Genomic DNA, 16409 nt, shown 5'->3' on the forward strand with positions numbered 1-16409 from the left:
GTGGTGCTGCATCAGAGGTCGACTATGAATCGTGCAGCTGTGTTCAGGATTGTCTGCAGTCTGTGTAGAAGAATTTTGAAGATTCTGTAGTAAAGTGTTGCTGTAGTCGGGTCTGCTGGTGAAGAGTGCTTGCGTGACAATTCGTCTGGTGTACTGAGGCAACCATTTGAATATCTTTTGCAGCATGCACAGGATGTGGAAGCAGCAGGTGCACAGTGCTTTCGTTTGAGCAGTTATGTTGAGCTTTTCTAGGATCCCGATTTCTTGTGTGGTCTGTGGGTGTTGGTCCCACCTCTGACGACTACCAGATGTAGTCCCATAGGGAGGTATTGTGCTGAAAACCAGTACTTTTGTCTTGTCAGAGTTGAGCTTCAGACAGTTGGTATCACAAAGCCAGTGTCTAGAAGCTTACTACATATCCTAGTCCTAAGCACTGTTATGATCCCTCACAGACAAACGGCAAACTGTTTTAGTCTCTATATGAAACTATGGCCCTCATTCTGATTTCGGCTGGCGGCGGGCGCCGCCCGCCGGGCGGGAACCGCCACTTGGCCGCCCCGCGGTCAAAAGACCGCAGAGGCCATTCTGGCTTTCCCGCTGGGCCAGCGGGCGCCCGCCAGCCCAGCGGGAAAGGCCCTGCAACAATGAAGCTGGCTCCGAATGGAGCCGGCGGAGTTGCAGGGGTGCGACGGGTGCAGTTGCACCCGTCGCGATTTTCACTGTCTGCAATGCAGACAGTGAAAATCTTTATGGGGCCCTGTTAGGGGGCCCCTGCACTGCCCATGCCAGTGGCATGGGCAGTGTAGGGGCCCCACGACACCCGTTCCCGCCATCCTGTTCCTGGCGGTAAAAACTGCCAGGAACAGGATGGCGGGAAGGGGGTCGGAATCCCCATGGTGGCGGGATTCCCCCAGCCGGGGGAAATCCGGCGGAAAACTGCCAGACCCGGCTGGGCGACTGCGGCTTCACAGCCGTGGTCGGAATTCAAAATGAAGCACCGCCAGCCTGTTGGCGGTGCTTCAGCCGGCCCAGGGTCAGAATGAGGCCCTATATCTTTGAGGCTCTTATAGTCTTCGGCTACTAGGTTTAATAAATGTTGATTGTTTTTATGTGGTGGCACATCAAACAGGTGGGAGTTTGCAGAAGTTAAGTAGTTGGTCTGAGCACACAGTTTAGAGACCTCTCGGTCCTTTGTCATCTTACAGCGAATTCAAACTGCGCTGAGGCACTTGGCAAGTATCTTCTAGTGGTTCCTTTTTAAGACAATCCTGAACAGACATGGATATCAGCAGTATTTATTCACAAGGTAAACACCACTGCCACCACAAGAGGGGTTTCTGACAAAACCACACAGGTCTTGTCTCAATCTTTGTAACTGCAGTTAAAAGATTAGTTACAACTAAAACCTCTAAACACTAGGTGAGTAGGATTTCTGAGTTTTGTACCCACCTTCCTCTGAATCATTGAAGTCCTCCCTAAAGGGACAAGAGGCAGAAACGTTTGGGATTGCATAGTTCAGAACACAATAAGTAAATTTGCAGGTCAGTCTGCACAGAGGGCCTATCATGGACAAACCTCAAATGTTCCTTTCCTTTCTTTGTCTGCCCAGATGATGCATTGATAGCATTGAGTGTGGGGACAGTTGCGGAATTTTTAAAGGGGGCTTGAAGAAAAGCAAAACAAATGTCATTACAGCAACTTGTGCTTACTTCTATAGCTGCAGCACCCACTGCTTCTGTATCCCTGGATAGGAAGATTCCAAAACACAGTAAATCATGGGGGCAGCTAAATATAGCCTGCAGGTTCCATTAAATATGTCTGCTGACCAAACCAGGGATCTGCTGTCTACCTGACGCCCATGAAGCACAATTACAGACTGCATGACAAGGAACAAGGCACTAAAAAACTCTGAATGAGCTGAAGCCACAACAAAACAAAATTCTATCTTTCCACAACGTACGTTTATTGTCACTGATCTTCATTGATCAAGTGTCTTATGTAGAGGAATAGAGAAAACAATATTTTTTTCAAATAAGACGGGGTCCTAAACTGAAGAATATTGATGGAAGATTCTATCAAATATCTCTTGAGAATGAAAAAACTGAAATAACTTCCAGTCAGATTTCCAGTGGAAGGCAATCTCAGCCAGTTGGCATCTCTATGACTCAATGTGACACCTGTATGGGAGAGGTAGGACACTATTTTCAGCATGCAGTAAATTACCTTCCCTAAACCCTAGGGGAAAATGAGAGAACTTGCCACCTTGTTGCAGCTTGGCAAGCACTCTCCTTGATGCTTGTAAGTGTACATTGTCTTGAAATAACCTAATGCAGGTGACAATAGGTCATGACCACAGAGGACTGGCAGTCAAATGCATTCTCTGAATGGATAGCTGAAGCACTGTCCTCCTTTGCTGGAAAAACGAAGTGCTCGCAAAAGGAGAGGAAGAGAAGGGGGCTCACTGACAGCTGCAGAAGAACTAAGAGCCAATATGGGCACCAGGGAGCTGGCAGGGTTAATCAGCTTTCAGGTAAGATAATGTCCTCCACTTTGACAAGTAACTGACAAGTTTTCTTAACACTATGGCGCAGTGCAGCTTATGCTAGGTGGATACTCCAGTGCTGAACCTTGTTCTGGGAAGAATGGGAGGATTTAAGGGTCATCAAACTTCAGCATATATCCAATTGTTTCACTTGGTCTTCTGATAAGCCGAGAGGCAACTAAATTGTATTAAATTTCAACCAACCCCACGAACATTCCACCACTCTTCTCTGCCCCACCCTGCCTGTCATAAACATAATGCTATTTTGTTACACCATAAACGTGGTGTTAATGTAGATGACAACCGTCTTTCAGTAACAAGGGTTAAGAAAACCCTCAATGTTAGGGAGAGAGTCCTCAATTTCAGCAAAAGTATCATCGCCAGTACTTGGTATTCCCAAATTGCTCCCCAACTGCACTCAAAGAATAACAGTTTAGAGTCTGGAACCTAAATGATCTATGTGGAGATAGAAGCCAATACATCTTGATAGTCCTTTCATGATCAATGTAACACTCTGAGAGACTCTGAGGCAAAAAAAAGTGTCTATGTGAACAGCTACATTCATGAATCTACTAGTCTGTGAAACCACCAGGCCATAGTGGCCCTGTGTATCGGAAAGTAAATGGCCGCCTCCTATAATTCCTTCTTCAGTGCCCTGTCCAGCAAAGTCCCTATAAAGAGAAAGACATGAAATTTAAGCAGCAAGCATTTTGATTTATTCCGCAAAAATCTGTTGTTGATCTTCACAGAGAGACTGCAAATCTAATAGTAAATGTTTTACTACAGACCATAAAGAAAAATATAAGGAGAGGGCATGCAAGTTAGGTGAGCAGGCTGGCAGAATTCTGTTGAAGGAAGGAAATGGGAACTAGGAGGCTTGTTTTAAGCAAATTTAACAACTACAGATCAGGCTGGATAAGCCCACAACATTGCTCCTTTTAAATGATTTTAAAACATCATCACCTCAAATGCCCTTCTATAACTTTCATAATATCCCCCAAAAAATTCGAAGATATATGCAACTATATTTTAAATAAAATATGCCTTTTTTATCAAAAAGCTATGATTAGACTTGGTTTTGATAACACGAAGAAATACTAATGAAGTTGAAAGCACTCTTCTCTCACTCGCTCAGTTTTCAATGATGACCTGCATCCGAGCGAGAAAGCGTATGAGGATACTATGAGCTTAAAACCTTTATCTTCACCACTAGACTGTCATGCTGCTATGATTATAACAACTGCTCTGGCTTTTACCTGCCACAACCGATGCCTTCAATCATTGTGGAATGGCACATATGCAAACGATTTCCACCATGTTGAGTCTTTGTTTTGCCAATTATGTGTGGGTTATTAAGCGTGCCGACTGCATGATTACTGCAGCAGGTACAACATCATTTTTCTGATAAAGGCTGATAGGGCTCAGTTTGTGATGCATATGCCTGGAGGTAATAAGACTGACAAACAGTCAACCTAATATTACCCCAAACATCAAACTAGAGAGATGGACTACAGCTTTTCATTAACAGATCTTAGTGCAAGAAACTGCAGCCACGGACCTTATCAGTTGCCCGATAGAAGAAAGGGGGGGATATACCGTAGGATGTTCTCAAAGTACATAACCAGGAGTGTTAGAAATGCAGTTTCTGGTTGGCTAGGGTATGCAGTTAAGCCAGACAGAACTCACCACTCTAGTCAAGGTAAGTCAGAAACACACCCTAAATTTACCTCTGGTAGTTTGGCGCAGAGCAGTCAGGCAACGTGTAAAGTATTTGTGCGACGCTTACATTACAGTAACTCAATGAAGCACTACAAAATGACTCCACATTGGGTTATAAAAATAGAGAATATTTATCTGGCTAAAACAGGACAAAAACAATAAAAATCCAATAGAGAATTTTTATCTGGCTAAAACAGGTCAAAAACAATAAAAATCCAATCAATAGACCAAAAGATATGTGGGTTTAAAATTACTAGGTTAGTCTCAACAAGAATCACAGTGCTAAGAAAACAGCGTGTCCTCCCTTTAATGTTCTTACTGATGAATGTGGGCAGGGCACCCAGGCTTGTGGGCATTGTTGCAGCCCTCCAACTGGATGGCGAGTCTCTGGGTCCTGGAATAAGCAGGTGTACAACACACTCAAGGGAGCTGCGCGGGGGCCTCTTTGGGCAGGACTACCCTCTGGGATGAAATGTGTGCACAGTGGCCCTGGTCTGGCGCGCCAATACCACTCCTGCAGTACCTAGCTGCGGCTGACATTGCTGGGCCTATCAAGAACTCCATCCCGCTGTAGCTGCTAAAGTTGGGGTTTCACAATGCCACAGCTCCACCCTTTCACTCATCCATCCATCCATTCATTCATTAACTCATCCATCTACCCCCCATTTCATTTCGTCCACCCAGCCACCTTTTCACTTCATCCTTTCACTCATTCATCCATCCATCCATCATCCTTTTCATTTATCCATTCATGTTTCCACTTCTCCACCCATCCATTTAATCAAACTATCCACCCTCCCTTTCACTAATCCACCCTTTTACTCACACACCCATCCATCTGTCGTTTCACTCATCGTCTTTGTCGATATATAGACTAAAGAGGCCCATCAATAACTTCACCACCCCATCCCCCCCCCCCCCACCACGCAGCTGTAGGTGCTAAAGCGAGAGGTTGACGATGCCCCTGGTGTGCTGCACAAGTAGATATTTCATTCACTCACATATATTCAACCCTTGATAAGCTGAAAAAAAAACCTGTTTAAAATTCCCTAAGAAGTAATTAACATAAAGGAGCAGCGGAAGGGGCTGTGGGAAATGGACTAATGGACGGCCCAGTCTACACTTTCTATTTTCACGCTCCAAAAATAGTAAAGCAAACGAGGGAACACTATGTTTTGCTGGAGTGAGATTTGTATTTCCCTGTTTTGACCATTAGATGGCAATAACTCCCCTGTCGTAACGTGCACGCGATTGCATAATCAAGGAAAGAAAGTGGTGTTTTGCTCCGCGGGCAATCTTTAGCAACACCCTAGGAGAAAGTCCAGAACACAACTCTTCTCGTGTGTCTTATTATTATTTATTAGGCTTCGTTCACAATGAATAATTCAGTCGCTGGTCCTGGCAAAGCAAGTTGGATTTCAGTTCATGCCCCCGGCTCGCCCTTGGGGATTAGGGAAACACATTGTTGCATAATTGTAAAGGTGTTTCTGCAGCCCACGTACCCACCCACCTCATATGATTTTGCGTTAAATCAAAGTTCGTGGTTTCATCTATCGCCTGGGAAAGCTCAAAAGAAAGTATAAATTCCCAGCTAGAGAGATCATGTATCCCACATAAATGGAATGCTTCGTCTGCATGGTGTGTGCCATTGAATAAACATGATTCATGTGGGAGACCCAGACACGTGGCGAGTGGCATTGCCACGCCACACAGTGCTTGGAAAGGCTCAGATGTACAACAATTCCAGTGAGGGACAAAGCTGCAACCTGCCTCCTTAACATTCATGAAAAACCGAGTAGGAACGTCCAAGTCGCCACCCCTCAACTTGAAAACAGCATCATTAAAGTCACACAGAGAAGCATACACAGTTGTGTGGTTTATCAAGAGGTAGCTCTTTTCATTCCTCAGACTCACAGGATAAGATAATAAAAACCAGTTATGTTAAGAACAGATTAGACAAGAGGATTCAGTGAGAAGATAAGGCAGTTAATTCTTGAAACATATGTTGTGCAAAAGGCATGTTTGTCTCCTGTGAAATGCCATCACATCATGTCATACAGTCAGTAAAACTTTTAAAGTATATACATCTCCGCAGAGGACAGCACGTGGTGCCTAGAGTACACATTCCCCCAAAGGGCACATGAGAACACAGGTCATAACCGTAAAATGCAAGCTGCCCCTCTGCCCACAGCAGCACGACAGACGGTTGTGCAAATGCACGCTGTCCAATGTGCACTACCAGAGAACCGCATAACACACTGTCCCGGCCAGAACACCTGTAACCAGGGTGCTCCCCATCAATCATCAGATCCAGGTCACTTAGGGTAGGGCAGAAAGCTCCAGGACCACCAGCAGATCAGACCCCACTCCTGCCGGCCCAGTTCCCCAAAATCAAACACCCCACCCAGGGGACAGAAAAATCAGCAAACTTGTCCAATTTTGGAGTGTTCCCATCCTCTTCTGCTCACCAATGCTGCCACTCCTGATTTTGCTTAGGAGGGGGTGGGTCTCTGTTAGCCGACAGAATGTGGCCCCAGTCGCGTGTATACCCGCCCACGAGGAGGAGCCTTTTACCTGCCCCGTGTGTAGTCAAGGAATGAAGAGGCTGATCCTCATGTGGCGCTGTTTTTTAAGTCCTCCCGAGTGAGCGCATTCAGATGTCACTGCACGTACAACCATAGGCCGCCTCCTGCCCGCGGTGCGACTAATGGTGCACCTCTACTAGTTGTCGGGAGTGCCAGCTCTTTCTACTCGGTGATCATAGTTGTGAATGCCCAGAAGTGAACCTGCCTTGGAGAGTAAGCTACATCACTGGATTTGCACTCAGGGTAATCATCAGTGCAGCCACTGTGCTTTAAATGGTCTGGGGTCACAATGGCTAGACTGCGATTCACTGCAATGTGGGAAACCAAGAAGCATTAAGGGCACATACAAGACTGCATGAACTTCATAAAACCATGAAAAGATGAAGTGTTTGCAAGAGGCATAGCCAGTGGCAATCAGTGTTAATTCCAGTCCATAGTTGTTTGCTCGAGTGCGACTCCAGAAATAGAGCAACCAGAGCTAAATCAATCTTAGTACTGAGCAGACAGTTCAGCTGAAGTGTGTCTACTGGACCAAAAACAAGACTGATTTGCATGTGGTTTTCTACTGTCTGAAGTAGCACAGTGAGCAGAAAAAAACAATAGATCAGAATGTGGCATGTGGGATGAAACGTCATTTTGGAGGGGGAACAGTTCATTATTTGGGGAGGTGTCTATAGTTAAGACTGGTGAGAGAGCTATTGCTAAGTGTAGAGTTAGTTAGGGTTTTGAGTGTGCACATATGTTTGGTGACAATGATGGAAGTATTAGTGTTGGCTGTGGAACATATCATGAAGTGTGTGTGTCTATGTCTAAGAGACTGGCTCAAATGTTACGGTTAGGGTTTGGCTATCTGCATGTTGGCATTTGTTTTTGTAAGACTAATTAGTTTTTATGTATGTGTATGTGTGCTTGTTGTGATCAAATGTCAGGTTTGCAGGAGAGATAGGTACATGTTTGTGGAGCTCTGTGGGTCTGCCTATGTTTGTATCTATCTAATAGATGTGTTGTTACGTTTGGTGCTTGGACTAAGTGTAGTTGGGGGGGGGGAAATCGGCTGGTCTCTGTACAGGAGTCATGTGTATGTTTCCGTGTGTGTGTGCGTGCGTGCATGCATGTGCTTGTGCACAAATGATGTACATATATAAGTGGCTTTCTTTCCTTATGTAGTCAGAGACACTGTTTCCAGTCCTGGGCTTTTAAACTTCCTATCAGTGCTAACAGGTGTGGTAATCTAATTTGGTTCAATGAAAGGAGTTCAAGACTTCAAGAGCAAGAATGCATTAAGTTCTCACATAAAAACTCAGGACTAAGGTCCTCATTATGACCGCAGCAGTCTTTTCCCAAGACTGCCGCAGCCGCGGCCACCAGAAGACAGCCCGTAGTATGACTGCCACCGGATATTCCCACTGCCGGCAGTCGGATATCTGGCAGCATTCACTACAGCGGCGCTTAAGCGTTTCCACTGCTGACACCGCCACACCAGAAAAAGAGCACCCACAGAATTACGACCAGTAATTCTGTGCAACTGTCTTTTTCTGGTGTGGCGGCGGTGGGAGCGCCGGGTCCCGTCCCCTCATGGAGGAGCACCTTGTGGAACAAGGTAAGTGTCATCCGCAAGGAGAGGGGGGTGGGGGTGTTTGCATGGGTGTATGTGTGTGTATATGTGTGTCATGAATGTGGGGGAGGAGTGATTATGCGTGCCAGCGTGTGTGTGTAAATGTGGTGATGCGTGTGTGTGTGCATGTGGACGGGGTGGGGGTTTGTGAATGGATGAATGTGTACGGGGGTGTGAGTGAGTGCATGCAGGTGCGTGTATGTTTGTATGTGTCTGTATGTTTCATTTCCGACATACCGAAAAGGCAGAGGGGAACAATCTCCCTCGGCCAATCAGTGGGCCCTCTTTTCTTTTCTTTTTTTTGAATGATGGGCACCACAGTACCAACTGTCCCTTTATACCTAACTTGGTAACTCCTTCATGACCATCCTGAGCGCACATTTCTTGAAAACAGCTGAACGGATTTACACCAAATAAAAAAAGCAGGGTTTCTGAGTGTAGTTGTAATTTTACCACACATTTGGTGAAATTTTATTTAACTGTTTTTCCTGTAGCTGCTTTAAAACTTTCATATGGAAATTAAAATGGGAAATCAACGTTTATGGATACACCTTTTTACTTGGCTCTCACTTGCCAGATCACCCGAAACTTTTCATGAAGGGGATGAGGTGGATAAACTTTTTTTTATTTATAACGTTTCATAAAGTTTCATCAAACAATGTCAAACTTATTAGTAAAACATTCACTATACAGTGGAATTTTGAAACACCACTAGTTGACTGGAGATGTCTATTCCCTCCATAAAAGGCTTCTTGAATGGCTTAATCTTTTTCTCTTTTCTGTGGCACTAGACACAAAAGGGAATATCAAAATTAGGACAACCCTGATGTAGAACTCCTTTTCTCCCTTATCTTACACAGGAGTCCATCTCAAGTCCACTCTTCTTTCAGGCAGAGACAATCGTAGGCGCAGCTTATCCCTCTTGAGGCCAGTCCAACTTGTTCTAGTGAGGTGACAGTCCATGTTTGCAAATGGAGGAACCATCTCATGCCAAACTATCCTGCTTCTCTGACCATGGAACTAGGAAGCTTTTTAGGTCAGAATTCTTCATACTCCCTACAGAGGCTATCCTCATGGAATCTCCAAGCTTACCTTATGCCTCTATCAACTCTGTTTTCTTTATTGTGCCCATTGTTCAACACACAGATCTTTTCAACTCCAGAGGACAATCTAAAGATCTAATTTGGTGCTGCCTGACATTGCTCTCAATTTCTTTCACTGTGGACTTTAATTTCAAAGGCAGGGAGACCATTGTTAAGAGTTGTATTATAGGAATAATAATTATAAAAATGTTTTTATACAGCGTTACATGCCTTTGATAACTATTTTTAACAACTTTATTTAGGTTTTGTTGGCTACTGAGGGACAGCATCACCACAGCTTCCGGATAAAAACTTAACCATGTGCGACAGAAGTTCCAAAACCAGACAACAACACATTTCCATTCGGGAAAAGAAGAGGAAAGTAATAGAAACATCAGACTGCTCTGAAATAAGTATGTCAAATAGAATTACACGTCATTTGCATTTCCTTTTTTTGTGGCTTTCTAAGGAGGTCGACATTCTTCCGAAGTTAGATGCGCAAAGTGGGACAGGCAAGTAAAGGAAACATTGCACATACCCAAACAGTCTCTTTTCACACATTTTAAACGAACGGGTTCAAACTTAATCAATATGTTGTTTACCATAGTTGATAATTTATCCAAGGACTAGATTCCAAACTCTGATCCACTACAAAGGTGTCGGTGGGATGGTCGGAACCTCCCATGGGTGACCTGTGGTAAGCTTAGCTGCAATAAGTAATATGTCAGTAACTTTCCAGTGAGATCCACGAGTGTGTAATCAAATTTCCCCCACTCACTGGAAGCAGAACCTGTATGATGGGTCGGTAAACTTCTGCTATCGGTTTGACGTGGGACACAGTTTATTGCCCACATCTGTCTGTCTACACATGACTCATGATTTATTAAAGAAGCCAGGCATTCAACATCCTTTACATCAATGGTCCTAGCTATCAGACATCGCTTCGATTCTAACAGAAACAAAATACAATCTAGAAATTATTTTATACGCGTTTTTTTATGTTTAGTAGATATTGATGATTTAGGGTATGGACTATACACTTGATCATTTTGTCAGTCATTGAGCTGTAAGTTGCTTACCAGAATGAAAAGATTAGAGCTACCTCTTTTTGTCTGGTGTTTCAACAAATCGTTTTTCTAACCAGGTCTTTTCCAGCCCACCCAATGTTCTACTATCTATAAAATTAACCACAGAAAAGCTAGAGGGAGTGATAATGATAGCAATAACAACAACAGGTTTGTATATCACTCAATTAACCAACCTTAGAGGAATGGAAGGCTGTGTCGCCCTTGCAAAGATTCGTGTTTGTGACCTGCACATTTCTACACACTTCAGCAGGAGAGTATTCAATTCACTGAGTTGTCCTGCAGGATTTACAAGTATCAGTTTTCTGGAACTCGATACCTGAAGGTAGAAATTCTGCAACTGAAGTCAGAACTTCATTTTGGACAGAGATGTACGTTTTTCAAAGTCAGTGCAAATGGTTAGTTTCCCTGGGCTCTCAATTTCTGCCCGATAATGGAAGTGGTCCACATTAACAGAAAGTGATATGCCCAGAATGATAGTTTGGCCCAATGGGAAAACGCAAATTAAATCCTAGATTTATGGTGCAAAATCATAGGTATGGTGTGAGGTTACAATTGGGCTAAAAAAAAGCCACTGTTTAATTATCCCTGGAGTGGGATCCTTGTTCTGAAGGCACTGGATAGTGTAAATATGACTGTGCTATGGCATGATCAACAAATACTTTATGTGCCTTACTGTTAGAATAATGACCAAAAGAACGAATGGGTAGTAAATTACTTTTTAAGCGTGGACCACAGTTTGCAGGCAAGGCATGTGTTTTTTCCAAACTTTTGCTGCATGATTCTGGTATACGAAAGCCTGAAGTATCATAGTAATTGTCCGAAGGCTTGATAAATCAGCACAAAACGTATCTTCAATGGGTGTCTGAAACAGAAATGTATGGGCCACGTGAGGGTTCTTGCAGTGGGCTAGGATATGCAAGACTGTGATGCTGTAAAGCAGCATCCTTCTGCCATATTGATTTGAGACAATGATAACCGTGGTTACATTTATAAACAAATAGAGGAGTCAGGCAAAAGTCCTGTTGTTAATTCTGCTACTAAGATTTGCATGAAGACATTTCGTAAGAGAAAAACGAGTCATGAACCTGAGACCTGGAGCCTCTTCCTCTAGTCTCAGACTGTTGACACCTCATGCTTCCATTTGAAGGTTGAGTGTGGAGAAATAATTGATGTTGGTCATGAATTCACGCCAGGAGCACCAGTAGAATGTCAGAGTAAGTCACACTGATTCCCTGGCACTTCTAGCAGGATATGGACCTGCTTGATGTGGCACATGACCAATAAGGAAGAATTATTGTAATAAAATAAAAAATGTTTGTAAAAATGAACTAATGCAACAAAGCTTAAAATTAGGTAAAGATCAGACCGACTAATTTTGTGGCTGCAAGGCTACAGAAGAAGACAGACAATTAGGGAGACTCAGATGAAGTACTGGCCTGCTTACCTTCAAATATGGTTGAAAGACAATGAAAAATGAATTGTAAGGCAAGAGAAGTGACCGGTCTCTTAGATGTACATCCACCTTCAAGAGTCAAATCCTCAGACTACATTTTATTAATGCATTTTTTAAAGGATAACAAAAAATCATTTTATTTTCAACGCCACATGACATCCTGCTTTGTTTAGCTACCACTGTGGAACACATCTATTTATCCGACCACACTGCATTTAGAACAATAGACTGTGACACGTTTTTTCATAATGGATTTTCTGATGGGGATGGTAAGTGCTTGCCAACCAGAGGATTAAGAGATATTTGCTACAGATAGTTTCACGTACCTTTCCTGCATCAACAAGTTCTGCAATTATATCCAGCGTTGGGCCGCTTGGCGAAAAGAACCCCCAGCGATAGTGAACCCCTTTACACAGGTGCTGCAAGAAAAGGCAGTGAGTAAGAGGGGGAGAAAGGGGTTCAATTATAAATTACATGGTCTGCTACTCTGAAAAATAAAACAAGATAAACAACTGCCATCTGCGAAGTCTTTCTACCTAGAAAAACAAACACGATTTCCCTTAAAGAGCTGGGACAAACAATCGGGGCAAACAAAGACGATGCAAGTAACCATGCCAGCCTTAATTTCTACCATCCGAGAGCACGATTTTATCTCTGCTTTGAAAACGTGTACAAGGACTGGTCGTTTCTTAATCTTTTTATTTGTCTCAAAAGCCGCCTAGTGCTCTTCTGGCTGTTTTCTTCTTTAGTGAAACAGCGCCACTTAATTTAAAATCAAGAGCATCTTGCTGGCCTCGATACATCTTTGACAGCAGCGGTTGTCAGCAAGTGGTGCCACTTGGACGCGCTGCCATGGGAACAGCCATGGCAACAGCTGAGAATCATGCCAGACATCGTTTACTGATGCAAGCAGCAGGAGTGTCCTAGGCTGAAGCACGCAAACCCATCAGTTGTTTTGGCTCTATCCCCATTCACGGATGAAGGGTCTCGCCTGGATGGTGCTGCACATCAGTTTTTCAAAGAAATAGCACTTTACTTTCTGTACCGAATTTCTTGTTCTATTCACACTATACTACTTTTTCTAATTCAAGACACAATATCGCAGCACTTTAAAATAATTTAACAAAAATTACACGATAACAAAGGCAAGGTATGCCTTATATTTAAACACTCATCACGTGCAGAATAAACCACCCGAAATAACGGTTAACATGTGTAAGACTATACCTTGAAAGGTGTACTTTCCTTCTGCTCAGGAGCGGCTCCCCCACAATGGTGGAGGAAAGTCGCCCCACTGGCTAAGAGCCAGAAGCAGAAAAATAAAACGATGATTGAATATAGTTTTATTTTTCTGCTGTTGGCTCAGCCAGCAGTTGCAGGGAAGGGCAGGCTGGGCCTCAGGAGGTGGGAAGGGGGATGATGACTTGTGTAGAATAAGTGCGCATGTGTGTTTGGACGGCCTAAGATGGCCGTCCAAACAAATATGTGCACTTAGGTTTTTCCAGCCTGGGTGTGTACACATCCGGACTGGAAATAGTGCAAAGGCCACAGGGTTGTGTCCGAGTTGCAGACTTAGCCACTCCGACCAATCCGGGTGCTGCTTACATGCTATGTTTAGCATGTAAGCAGCACCCGGATTGCTGGGGAGCCTCTTCTGGTGTCCCAGCGAATGCTGGGACACCAGAACAGGAAAGGAGGATGAACGAGGCGCCAGGAGATGACGGAGCTGGTGACGAACGGTAAGTTAAAAAAAATGTATTCCCCCCTCCTCCCTGTCATCCCCTTGATATCTGCGGCAGCCACGACTGCTTCTGCCATTTGCTATGGTATATACTTCACAAACTAAAGGCCTGATCTATATTTCTGCAGACGAGGTACTCTCTCACAACAGTGATGGATATCTCTTGTGCCGAAATATAGGATAAAATGGAATTTATATTTTGGCGGACAGGATACCAGTCACCGTTATGACAGAGTAACCCATCTGAGGAAATATAAATCAGGCGCTAAGTCCCATTTCAACTTACTGCATGTTCCATTTACACTCCAAAGCAGAAATCTAGTTCATGTTGCAGTGAACTCAGTAGTGCTTCTTCTAGTTTTCGATCTCCTTTCTCACTACTGGACGTTTTTATGAAAGGATCTTTTACTCGATTTTGCTAAATATTTCAGACAAATTAGGAAGAAATAGAAAGTGAAAGTATACTCTCAGCATTTGATTGAAACCTTGTTATAGAAAATTCTCAGATCTGAGAATCATTTTCTCTCTATAATACCCACAACCACAATTTACTCCTACACTATATAAGACTAGACGTTACCTTCTCTTGCACAACGTACAAGTTCAGCCCTTTCTTCAAAAGGGGTGACGCTGCAGCAGTCTACTTACAATCGGAAAACGTTTTGAAAATATATAGTCAAGTTTTCACCAAAGAGTTATGCACAATAAAATGAGGTACATGCTTAACATTACTATCACAATGGTGACCCAGGCTAATGCATATTTGCTGTGGCTAGTGGAGCCACTGCATGCTCAAGCCACGTTTAGGACACTGCAGGAAGCAGGATATTAGATGGGCATTGTGGTCCTTACCTGCGGGCATTGTGGTCCTTCCCTTACTGGTGACAAGCAGAGCTCCACAAACAAACATTACAAAACATTAATTGGAGTATGCACTTAAGGACCTTCTAGGTCACTTAAGCAAAATAATCAGCAACCTGTGTATGGAGGACCTTAGTACAGGATAAAACACCTCAGACTGATCTATTATTCAGAGGCTTATGCTTAGTATTAACTACAGATATACATGTACCATATTAGGTTGGCAGGGTTGAAAGATAAGTGTGCATAAAGAATTGGGCCATAAAGCAATGCATGATGTCTCACTGGCTTAGTCACTTTCTTTAGAAAATATGTGTTATGGACTAAGCAGTGGAATCCTTAAATGGGATCAATAGGATACCTAAGGCTACTGCAAATGTAATTACTGCTGCTCTCTGAAAGCCCAGAGCATCTGAAATACAGAGGACAAAGGACACCGTGGCCTCTGGGTACTGGGTGAATGTACACTTGCCTTTTCTGGTTCTTAATTTCTGTAGACTTACAAAGGTTACCGAGCTGGGTGTCCTTCTGTTCAACTAAGGGACTCATTTCAGAGCATATGCTGTAGCTGCTATTCAGCCACCATGGTTATGTTAGGATATACCCAAGTGCTGGTCGATATGGTGAACTTCATTATCCCCCACATCCCCGTATATTGTGTCATGACCCAGCCTCACTTAATGCTCATTTTTAGCAACTCATAGGCTTCAGTAATTATTAAAGTTACACAGTCTTGCTGCAAGGAAGATGAAGAGACATCACTAGTTTGACCTGATGATGGCCCACTTCATTGAGCATGAACTGAAACGTTTGACATTGTTAGCTGAAACTGTGTGAACAGTAATCTCATTCATTGAACAAGTAGCATAATGACTAGTAATTAGTCTCAAAATGTGTGAACGGTTCTAAATGATTACTCAACGAGTCATTTTGAAGGAACCGCTTGAATAAGTTTCCTCTCTTTTACTACCCTATGTTCTCACTTATACCCATTTCATTCAATGCCCACCTCTGTTTTTCGGTTTGTGCTGTACCCATCATCAGCGGTAAAAAAAAAAGAAAACATTTTCCCACACGTAAATCTGTCAATACATTGATTCACATGGACCTAATAACGTGTCAACTGCCAGTTCAGGGATGGACCTATCGTTACATCTGGGTCCAATTTTTTTTTATCCAAGCGGAGTTTGTTTTTATAATACCAATACAGAGATTATACTCTGTCCTTGATGTTTAATATTGATGTATTAAGGAAGTCGATGCACATGTCTGGCTAAATAAAAAGAATAGTTTTAAAAAAATTTAACCACTGTGCCAGCTTGCCAAGGCCAGGCCTATCTGCTTTGCTAATGCTTGTTTCTTGATGTAGCTATCGTCAAGCACACCGTGTTTTCCTCAGAAAATATTGTTTCTGAGGGTTTACTTGTGTGGTCATCAGGCATGATATTTGACTTGCCCTCCCTGCCTCACTTTAATTATCCTGGCTGTTCTCTGAAAAATGGCAGTTTGTATAGGTGGACCCCCCCAAAAATCCAGAGGCAGACATTACAGAGTTGGGGTCAGAGCTGCCTTAAGGTGATGCAGAAAGGGGGAGAGGGAGAAAGGCATCCAAACAGAAAGGTGTGAAATCTTTTAAAGGAAACTTTAAGTGCTCACTAGACATTAAGAAGTTGTACAGTTCTGCATTTCAATTGCAAACCCCCGAAGCATGAGTGATGGCTCT

At 43.4% G+C, this 16409-nt stretch overlaps 1 protein-coding gene across 1 annotated transcript in view; it reads right to left on the reverse strand.

Annotated features, from left to right (window-relative positions):
* RTN4IP1 (reticulon 4 interacting protein 1) overlaps positions 1 to 16409 on the reverse strand; it is a 229342-nt gene that overhangs the window by 38883 nt on the left and 174050 nt on the right. The window contains exon 9 of the mRNA XM_069235436.1: positions 12411 to 12503. Coding sequence (XP_069091537.1) covers positions 12411 to 12503 — 93 coding nt within the window. The remainder of the gene's footprint in view (positions 1 to 12410; positions 12504 to 16409) is intronic.

Source organism: Pleurodeles waltl, chromosome 5 (genome assembly GCF_031143425.1).
Source record: "Pleurodeles waltl isolate 20211129_DDA chromosome 5, aPleWal1.hap1.20221129, whole genome shotgun sequence".
NCBI classification, from domain to species: domain Eukaryota; kingdom Metazoa; phylum Chordata; class Amphibia; order Caudata; family Salamandridae; genus Pleurodeles; species Pleurodeles waltl.